General features: G+C 37.5%; 1 protein-coding gene across 1 annotated transcript in view; it reads right to left on the bottom strand.

Moving 5' to 3' along the window:
• The window catches only part of LOC140340854 (serine/threonine-protein kinase 38), a 24082-nt gene that overhangs the window by 10850 nt on the left and 1791 nt on the right, over window positions 1–11441 (bottom strand). Inside the window, exons 2-6 of the mRNA XM_072426276.1 lie at window positions 7605–7737; window positions 6133–6184; window positions 3346–3468; window positions 1677–1760; window positions 223–346 (exon numbers count right to left, since the gene is read on the bottom strand). Coding sequence (XP_072282377.1) covers window positions 223–346; window positions 1677–1760; window positions 3346–3468; window positions 6133–6184; window positions 7605–7735 — 514 coding nt within the window. The 5' untranslated portion in view covers window positions 7736–7737. The remainder of the gene's footprint in view (window positions 1–222; window positions 347–1676; window positions 1761–3345; window positions 3469–6132; window positions 6185–7604; window positions 7738–11441) is intronic.

Here is an 11441-nt window from a genome sequence, read left to right as displayed (position 1 = left end):
TTTACTCACCCCTGTTAAATAAAATAACACTTCTGATATATAAATCTAAAGCTACACAGTTGCACATAATATGTAGTCAAAAATGTTATATACCATGGTATGTGCTATCAACTATTTCTTTACAATATTTAGCAGTCTTTTGTTTAGATGTGACTTGACTGGGAAAAGTTAAAACTGCATTATTCTGTTAAACTATTAACAATGTTTATGCAACCAAAGTACCTCCAGGTAGGAACTCCATGATCAGGTATAGGTTCAGTTTGTCTTGAAAGCTATAAAACATTTTTACCACCCATAGACTGTCTGCTTCTACCAAAATATCTCTTTCTGCTCGAATGTGTCCAACCTAGACAGAAAAATAAGATTTAATGATCAAGACGTGTTACTGATAAAATAACACATATCAAACCAGTAAACAATACTCAAGGTAAAAGGGCTACGTGCAATTCCTCAAGTACTAAAACCATTTATTTTTACTACTTAAGTTCAAGTTCAGCGGTATGTTTACTCTTAAAACTTTTTTTTCCTGGGAGACATTACATTAAATAAAGACATTATTCTTGTCTAATACATGCAGATCCCCGTTGACATGTACACACCGAGATGGTGAAACAGATAAGCAAAGTACAAAATATGCCAAAAGCCTACACCTATTTTTATAAGTATCAGGAAGTGTATAATGTATTGGTACAAGCTGGACTCTCTTACAGCAGCGAGAAACTGAAATACGGTACATTGTTTACAATCAGCTAATTCAGGTAAAAATAAAGAAAAGAGAACAACTTCATCTGTTTACACCAAATAGCAAAAATGACAACTACAAATTTGTTTTCCATGGTAGGAAAATTATTCATTACCCCCATATGTGTTTGTTGATAAACATAGCAGAGCAAGATAAGAATGAAAAAACTACAAGTACTGTGACTGGAAGAACAATGATAACAATAGATAAAACAATAGATAAAAAAACAAACAAAAAAAAAAAAACTAACAAGGGCAGCACAGTGACTCAGAGGTTAGCACGCTGGCCATTGAAGTGCTAGATCCCAGGTTTGAATCTTGGTCAGGACACTATCTGCCAGCAGTATGTATGTTCTCCCTGTGTTTGTGTGGGTTTCCTCTGGGTACTCCGGATTCCTCCCACATTTCAAAAACATGCATTTAGGTTAACTGGCTTCCCCCCCCTAAATAAACCCTATACTATGCTAATGATATAGTTAGTGACATGACCATAGACTTTGTAAAGCGCTGCATATTATGTTGGCACTATATAAATACTTAATAATAATATCAGGGAAAGAAAAACAAAAGGGACTCTTATGATGAAATGAAGCAATTAGTCCACTTTGCCTTGATGCACAGTGCAGTCCATTAACAGAGTATAATTTAAAAAATTTAGACAAGTAAGAGTTCAGCACATACCAGTCTTTACATACACTACAAGTTAGAAATGGCTTTAAAATAGAGGACATAACTTTACTGAACTGCATACATAAATACTGAACAAAATGAAATAGCAAACATTACATTTGGCAAAAAAAAACATTTACAGTATAACATTGTCTATGTGTTCAAAGCTAACATAACAAACCTAGTTTCCAAAAGTAGAAAGGTGTTTTTTACACATATTAATATGGTAAATAAGGGGGATGTTTTTAGTACACATAAATAGTTACCTGCTCTTTCTCCAACATGTCTGCCTTTCGCAAAATCTTCATTGCATATACATGACCAGTGTCTTTCTTTTGAACTAACCGAACCTACAAAAAAAATACAGACATTATTGTTACAAGTATAAAAAAAACTTACAAACAGAGTCATTGACAGAACATTTCTAATCCATCCCTTCCGTTCTAAAACACTGGGTAACCTACATCTTTATTTCTTTTACATCTTTATTCCTCTTATTGCATGATGACCACACAGGAGGACATGATAGTCCCCAATAAGGAAAGACACAGCACAAACAGCTGACAAAATTTATACTTTCAAATTCTACTGAAAATCTAAAAAAATTAAGGTTTCTGCACCTAAAATATTCAAGCAATTTTATGTAACTGTCATTCGATAGAAAACTAGTGTTCAACCCAGGAGTTTTTTTTAAAGCCAGGTGGGAAGAAATTCTAGGTGTGTAGCAGCCCCTGTATTGTGACCCAACTCTTCAGTTACCACCCAAAAACTGAAAAGTACCGGGTGGGGCGCCCAGCTGAAAGGGGCTGGAGAAAACACAGAACACTTTCAGTGGGAAAAGAAAAGAAAAAGACAGCAAGGGTTAGTTCATATGGACCACTGTGAAGCTGTGTGGTTACCACTTTTTACAACCCCATGTACAAGAAGCAGATGGCTCAAATGGCAATGTCTTTTGTTCTAGTGATTGACAAACAGAGTCCTTGTAGGCAGGGAGTTGAATAGACAACTGACCGCTAAGATGGTACGAGAAACATCTCAGAAAATGGGATCAACCACAAAGACTTGAATATTTGACTGCAGATGGCCATCCCTGCCTACCATCAAAACGCACTCATTCATTTCAATGAGAAGCATCATGGGGCAGGTGGATAAATTGGTGGCTGGCAGAAGGTTCAACCACCCTCTCCCCGCTGAAAAATCCTTAGTGTCAGGGAACTACAAAAGACTCAAGAGTTTGCAGGATCCCACATTTTGGGATGCTACTTGCCATCCGCAGTCAGCTGTCTATTAAACCCACTGCCTAAAAAAACACTTCTACTTGTGTTAAAAGAAACTTGGTTAAAAGAAGCTGCGTTTACCTGCGATGGCTGTGAAACAGCAATTGCTTTACAACTGTATGTGTGAACTAACACTTTCCAAAAAGTATTGCTGCTGATCTTCACTCTAGTGAAGACCTATGGAGGCTTAAAAGTCCATTCCATGGTCCCCCACTGCACATTGTGGTTTCTACTGCCACCCACTAGGTCATTACCATGTCCTACAGTAATACAGGGGCAAAGGAAAGAACCTAGGCAAAAAAAGGAGGAGTTTCTGATATTCTCAAAAGTTTCAGATCCAGGAAATTCTTCAGTCCAAATATCTTTTCAATAAGTGGAAGTTCAGAACAAGCAGTAAATAGAACAGAACAGGTAAATATGAACTGTCTTCTTCAAAGAGTGCAATTTTTATCTATTAACAATTTCAATTATTATCTATTAACAAATCTATCAATTTCCTGTAAAAAGCTATCCGAAATGCCTTTCATGGTGGGAAGTGTCAGAACATTAGATGTATTAGCAACAGGCACAGGAAGTGATAGGTAACGTCCCAACAGAGACAAAGACCGCAAAACCAACTTTATTAGTACTGTTTGAAGGGTTAAGTAACTAGTCTTACCTCTCCAAAAGCTCCTCTTCCAATTACTTTCAAAGACTCAAAATCCTCTAATCCCAATCGCGTCCTTTTCAATCGTAGAAATTCAGTTTCTTTTCTTGCATGTGCCGATCTCCTCATCTTTTTCTGGATTAAAAATTTAAATATGCAAAAATGTATTTTTTTTTACGGGGAGCAATAAATATTTTTAAATAGCAAATCTAAACTTTTCCGCAAAGTGGGTTAACATTCACATTTTTAGTCCATCTTGAACAATCTGGATTTCTGCAGATTTACATTCATTTTTGCAAACAAATGTGAAAATAAAATTCCTCTGCTGCAAACAGCACTGGTTGAAGTAACAGGCTAATCTTTTAGTTTCAGGGTGGAGCGCATTGCATCAATAGGAGCAAAAACTTCCTTTTGTTTTAGAATAAGAGCAGTACACTACAGTGCCTTAGGAAAAGATTATTAGCCAGGTGCACTGAACCTGAAATGCTCTCTATTGTTAATTTTTACCAAAACGGAGTCTGGAAAATGCTGCACGTGGAACCTAACTCCTCCTTTCAGGCTTTTGCCGATACGTTCAGGCTGAAACAGCCAACAGCGGATGGCTACAATCCAACAGAACACCAGCAGTGACGCAGAGCCAAAACAGATTAAAATGATTATGACTTCCCTTCTCCCTCCCTAACAAGTGAGAGAGTTTTGGGTATAGGTAAACTTTAAAAACTAACTGTAAAAAGGAAAATGGTTTACACTAAAGTCTCCTGGATGTCTTAAACTTGGATAAAACAGCATAGCAAATCATTAATACAAGACAATAATGACAGACTGTGAACCTAAGCAAAGTTTTGTGACAAGGTGCAGATCAGTGTAACGAAAACAATGAACAGCACAATGGAGTTTGAAAGTTTCCCAGGTGCAAAGGCCATTAAGCCAAAGGGAGCATTTAGGGAAGAGGGTATTCCAAAATGCATGGAGGCTTCTTATAACATTAATAAAGCAGATAGGCTGTACATAGTGAATGTCGTTCAAGGGTGCATGAGGTGGCTGTGCTTAACTTTCTATGATTTTACTGAGGGTAGAATAATCCAGACCACCATATAAGCATTGTTTATTGCTTCAGTGAGGGACATAAAAGGAGACAAGATGAAGAATCAAAAGCTGCAGGTGGTGGTGTCAAACTGGTTTTTCGTATCTAACTGAATGAAGAGAGGGGAAAAAAAGTTAAAAAGCTACAAAAAAAAAGGCAGATTAAAAATGCTGCAACTAATAGCAGTAAAATACTAGGGTGCAAAAAAGTCAAACAAGCACAACGCAGCAAAGCCTTTAAGGATTTTTATCAAATCAAAACACTGCATTTTATTTGTATATATACAGTAAACTATAACATTCAATACTGTATTCTAGTTCACAAACAGGACATTGTAGAATTGAAGAGAGTGCAGAGAAGGGCAACTAAACTAATAAAAGGAATGGAGGAGCTCAGCTTTGAGGAGAGATTAGATTAAATCAATCTATTTACCCTTGAGAAGAGACATTTAAGGGGGGATATGATCACCCTGTACAAATATATAAATGGTCCATATAGAGAACTCTCTTCCCCAATATTCACTTTTTAAATCATTACAAAGAACTAGAGGACACTCTGCGTCTGGAGGAAAAGAAGTTCTGGATAATGAAGGGATTCTTCACTGTAAGGTCTGTGAAAATGTGGAATCGGCTCCCTCAGGAAGTAGTTTCAGCAACTACTATAGATTGCTTTAAGAAAAAGCTGTATGCTTTTCTAGAAGCACAGAATATAACTGGGTATTAAGGATTTAAAGTAAAAATAACAGTGACTGTTTATCAAGGGAATATCTGATTGCTTCATGGAATCAGGAAGGAATATATTTCCCCTGTTGAAGCAAATTGTACCAGGGCTTTTTGCCTTCCTCTTGACCAACTATGTCCTATATGGTTTTATATCTGGGATATGTTTATTTCCCTAGTGGTTGAACTTGATGGACTTATGTCTTTTTTTCAACCTGGCACACTTTGTAACTATGTATTGTAACCTACTCTGCTAACACTGTTCATTAATGTGTGCTTGGAACACCAAGTTTATCAAACCAAATTAATAAGTGCGTGCAAACTTCGTATGTTGAGAAGAAAAAAAAAAGAAAAACAAGTAGTGCATAACAATACACACATTTCTCAAAATAGAATCATTTTTATTCCTTTGAAAATGCTTTAAAGAACAGAAAAATATAAACTGGCCCTTCTAGAAATGCATTAATCTCCTAACTCCCTGGTGACTGACAACACTACAAAACTCCACCCTTTTTGTCCCATTTTACAAGCATACCTTGACTTTCTGAGCAAAACAATGCTGATGCCACATTTACTTCTAAGATACTATCAACACACTGTGTGTGGTGTAGCTCCTGAGAAAATTGATGATGGGAGATTTTTCATAGCGTCTGCTGATGAACATTAAGGTGATTTGGTTCTGTCTTAGGTACAGGTCTACAAACATGACCAGCTTTGTACATAAAAAGGACACGAATCCAAGCACAAACTATAGGTGTTGCCCTGCTTCCATATGAAGATATGTGCATTCCTATTTTACTTTGCAACACATTTTTAAGATATTTTAATAAATCTTTCAACTAAGAGAAGAACATGGGCAGATCTTTCTCTAGTTCATTGGTGTGCACGTTACCAAGATTTTATCAGAGCTAAGTGAAGGAGATCTAGTTATCTGATCCACACACGTTTATTTATAATTAATTCAAGTAATTACTGGAGGTATATCATTTTCTTTACCTCTTCATCCCGGAGGCCTTCCTCCTCCATGACTTTTTCCAGCCTCTTCTGTCTAAAAACAGAAAGGAGAAATCGGAGACAATATAAGATGTTACTGTACACTGGTGTTCTATTCATTTTCACAATACCATGAAAGGGCTTTTTATGTGACTAGGTCAGCTTCTCTTCAATGATTACAGAAATTACTTAAGACAATAACAAAGTAACACACAGTAAACTGATAAATATAACCTAGTTACTCAGGCTAGCTTTTTTCACATAATGCTACTGAATAAGAATAACAAACAAAGTGTTGGGTGCAGAGCAGTTTAAGTGTAATGTTAGCCCAGGTAACAACATTTGCGTCACACTAAAAATAGGGGGTTCTTGACTGGCTGCCCTATTCACTGTTTCATACCACTTAATAATGTTAAGTATCTTTAAGAACTTTTAGAATGTTATTTGTTTAGGTATACTAATATAAATAAAAGGGAAATATGTAAATACTGGACTTGTTCACTTGCCAGTAATATTTGATGTAAGGCTACGTACAAACTTTAAATGTTTGTTGTTGGAAAGGATCTTTCACGTGACAAAATCATCCTTTCCAATGACAAAAGACTGAAAGATACATAAATGAGTGCTGTACATACAGCGCCTTTCTGTTCTATGAAGAAGGGGAAGGAGAACAAGCCAGCGGCTCAACCCTTCAATTGCATTGTGGTCGTTTGTCTGGTAGATCCATGAATAATGTTGGACAGCCACTGCACACGTCAGAGTGAAGCCTGATATTAGCCCTGAGGCGCAAATCGGACAAGAATCATCTATGAATGTAACCTTACTTCTATTATTTGCATGTTTACAATGGCATTTTGGTTGGGTTTGTTTATCATTTGATTTTTTTTTTTTCGCAATTCATGTCTGAAACGTGTCCATCAATAAAAACATCAGTAAATGGACAGGTAACGAACTCCTTATGGCATTGTGAGGACCATAAATTAGAGAAATCAAATAGGAATTGCCCTGATAGATACTAAGAATACATTTACTACAACATGGATAATCAAATCAGGTTAAAAAATATACTAATAATATATGCAATGGTTTAAGTGTGCTGTAGAAGAAAGATATCTACAGCACAACTCCACGAAGGGATGTACTTTGCCAAGCACAGTGACACAACTGCATTTGCCCACCAAAAGGCCAGCCAAATAAGTAACTATCCTTCTACACCTATGGTAGATGCCAAAGCTAGTCAGATGTATATAGCACCAACCTAGGTAAAATATATTTTGACATTAAAGAAAAGCAAATCGCCAAGGACTATTCATTAGGTTTTAATGTTGAGAATGTTTTGCCATCCATCCACTCCAGTTATAATCAGTCCCAGGCCCACACCCCAGCATTTACAGCAAAATATGTAAAGTGGTAAAAGTTAGAATAATATATAATTTGGGCCAGAGATTACATTTATAACAAAGAGATAGAACCACCTTAGCTCTCGTTCCTCATGCTGTGCGATCAGGTTACTGTAGAAGTTTTCAAGTGTCATCTTGGTCATGGTGACACGTTCCTTTGTGTGGTTGCTCATTGGAAAACATGGTGTCTGTTCAGTCATTGCCATTGCTGCCAAGTTATATAAAACAGTTAAAATTAGCAAAACATGGAAATAATTGCATAATGCTGTTCACCACCACATCAGTCCTACTTTAGAAAAAAAACAAAAGTACCTAAAGCAATCTAGTGTTTTTCAATACAAGGGAAAGCAACAGGTTCATTTATAGGGTTTGTGTAAGGGCACAAAAAATAAGCACACACATACTGTACATTTCTGCCATAAATACACTTTATCCGACATGTTACCCCTTTAACATGCCTGCAGGTACATACGCGGCATCTAAGCTCTGTTCTGGGGTTACAACACAACATGTTTTTGTACTGGGAAATGTCAGTACTCTAATCACATCATTATTGCATCCCTAAATTACAAGGACTAATCACTAATAACTAGTGACTATAGTTATCATCAAATAACTAGAATCATTTCATGTTAAAATAAAGGGAAAATATCAAGTAAAAAGTTCTCCTCTGCCAGGGGTCAGAGGAGGACTCTGAAGCACATGGACGGCAGCAGGAGACCCAGTGTTCAATACAGAATTTCTTTTTAAGCTGGGTGGGAAGAAATTGTAGGTGGGTGGTAGCCCCTGTATTATGACTCTTTAGTAAGCACTCAAAAACAGCCAGGTGGTTACTGAAAAGTGCCGGGTGCTGCACCCAGCTAAAAGGGGCTGGGGGGGGGGGCACTGGAGACCACACTAGGTGCCAATTGTGTCAGCTAAGAACTGGCACCTAAGGGTGCAATTTGCCCAGGCTTTACCAGAAACACGAGAAGAGCAGTTTGGAAAAAACATTGCCTGGTCTGACAAGTGTCGAGTTCTGCTGGATATACAACGTGTTGATTTCTGCTCTATATACAATGACATCTTGGACGCTAGAGAGTGCTCCAACAACTAAGTCACAGTACAAATGTCCCACACATTTACCAAAATTTCACTAATGAGACACTAGGATTTTTTAATATGCATACATTTTTGAGTAGCTTTAGATCATCATATATGCATATACAGAGATAATTCATATGTGCTTGCCACAACAAGTTAGCCTAAACCTATTGATGACAAAGTCTTCTTAAGGATATAATAGCAGCTAATAAATTGCAAAAAGCTTGCCTTTCAAAAGTTAGCAATAGACATCACAGGATGGTTGGACGCCCAGGGATAATCCAACTAAAGTTGCTCTAAATCCAGATTTAGAAAAAAAAACTAAATGCATTACTAAAGTATTCATGTTTGTACCATGACCTACTAAATCTTATAGTTAGTGGTAACATAAAATAATGGTTAAAAATCATATGCTTTTCATAATCTTTGTATCAAGTTCTGTACATAGTTATCACTAGAAGCATTTGGCATTCCAATGGCCTCAAATTGAATTTACCTCATGTGACAATTTTTTTCATCAGATGTTCTGGGAAGAAGCTGTAAGCGGGTGGCAGCTCCTGTATTGTGACCCAAATTTTCAGTAACCACCTAAAAACAGTCAGGTACTTACTGAAAAGTGCCCGGTGGTGCACCCAGCTAAAAGGGTCTGGGGAGAACAGTGTTTATATATTATTTTTTAAAGGCACGTCATATACTTATTTGTAAAGGCCCTAATAACAATGCTGCACATGCACAGCTAACGCATTCTAAATAGGACCTCAACTGGTAAAGTATATGCGTGAAACGTAGCAACATTTACACTACACCACTGTTAATTATTGCTAGAAAGATAATGCTTATCCTCCTTCAAGAAACATAATGCTTATTCTCCTTCAAGACAGAATGACAGTGAAACTATGGCCTCCTACCTAATTAAAAAACAGACAAGCAAATGAGGTGAAATGACCCACGCCTCACTTCTGTCTCCTTTACCTTGACTTTATGTTTCTGTTGGGTAATCTAAAAAACATACAGCTTGCAACCTAAGACATTTTTAACATCTTTCTGCTAGATTTATTGAGAAGCAGTTTTTTTGGCAAAAGATCAAACAAATTTTTTGTTAATTCTAAAACAAATTTTACTAATTTTCTACTTGTCCTAAAGGGGTTTGTCTGACGCTTCAGGAAACGTCGTTGTGATGGGCATAGGCCTTCGTTTTATACTGGGTCTAATGCTGTTCTGGAGCTTGCAATATTGGGTTCCGTGTGTCCTCCTGCCTGTGGGGTCATCTGAAAATATCAGAATGTCTTATAACAAGTCAGCATTCTCCCAGGATTTTTTTTTAAGCCTAGTGGAAGGCTGCTGTAGGTGGGTGGTGGCCCCTGTGTTGTCACCCAAATTTTCAACAACCACCCAAAAAACAGCTGGGTGGTTACTGGAAAGTACCATGTGGTGGGCTCGGGTAAAAGGGGCAGGGGAGAACATTGCAAGTACATGATCATTTAGGTCTTCTCGAACCACCCTCAGTTTTCTATTATTTAAGCATAGCATATCTGAACTTTTTCACATTCTTCCATTACAGAAGCTTGATTTTTGAGCCAGGAGGCTACCTCCACTAGACTGAAGAATATAGAGGCTCGCTCAATTTCAAGGGTAGTGTTCTGAACTCATGATGACAATGGATATTGTTAAAATAAACAGCTACCAACAGGACCAACGAACTGTAGCAATGGTCTTTAAAGGCCACCTATACCTGACACCGCCCGAGTAAAAACAGTGCCTTGTACATACCTCTGATCAGTGAGTGACCGGATGCAGGAAGGGCCATCCTATAGTGTACAAACGTGACACATTTTTACCAGAAGATAATGGGGATGAGGGGAGGGATCTTCCAAAAAGATGGGAGAATTGTCCTTACACTCTTCTAGCATCACTAATAAAAGGACTATTAGAAGTGCACTTCGTTAAAGGTTTCACTCTGAAAATACCACCTTACATTGTATAAATGACATTCTGACTTCTTTAAATGACCTTTACAAGTGGCTCTCACAACAGTTCTTATCACCTTGTTCAAAATAATAGATAGGATACAGGGTGCATGCGCTGTGCAGAGCTAAAGCAAAAAAAAGCCGCCAGGGCTACTATTTTTGTCATTTATACTACCTCTGAAGACTTTTTGATTTTTGAGTTTAAGTCCGCATTGACAGATTGCCACTTCTTGGTCTGAGTCGCAGCTAATCCACAGAAGCAGGAAATGGCCAGTAATCAGGAGACAGAAGCTATGACAGGTAAGTATCTGAGCAATTCCTGTCTTACAGGTTAGCAGAGGAAACTGGTATATAGTTGCCACTCACATTAAAAAAAAAAAAATGAGTGTACGCATTTTCATATGTACAAAAAGACTACCAGTAAAAGAAAAGTTTGTATTCTTACATATTTAGTAGCCGTGTATTGAAAAGTCCCTCCCTAGCCACTGCAAATCATATGCAAATGTCAGATGATCCTAACATTTGCTTCCCCTTGCAGGCCACAATGGTTCCCTTTGCTGACTTCTATGTCCTGTGGTGATGTATGAACCAACAGCAGAAAACACAACAGGCATAGGGCAGCAAGTATTCTACACACCTGCAAGTATAGAATACGTGCAGTGCCCATAGAGCGCAGAAGCAGCAGCTATTTAAAACATCGGCCACTAGCAAAGTATTTTCAAATATAAATTTTTGGGAGTAAAATGACATCAGGTAGAAATCCCATTGTATCCTATATGGCTGGCTCACATGAATGCCCTGCAGTTTAATGTGTTTATGAGACCGCACCTATGTTAAAAAATCCTCAGTCAGGCAGCAAAGG

The sequence above is a fragment of the Pyxicephalus adspersus genome, chromosome 1 (genome assembly GCF_032062135.1).
Source record: "Pyxicephalus adspersus chromosome 1, UCB_Pads_2.0, whole genome shotgun sequence".
In the NCBI taxonomy this organism is placed as follows: Eukaryota; Metazoa; Chordata; class Amphibia; order Anura; family Pyxicephalidae; genus Pyxicephalus; species Pyxicephalus adspersus.
The sequence above is the reverse complement of the archived record's forward strand: the minus strand, read 5'-3'. Positions and strand labels throughout refer to the sequence as shown.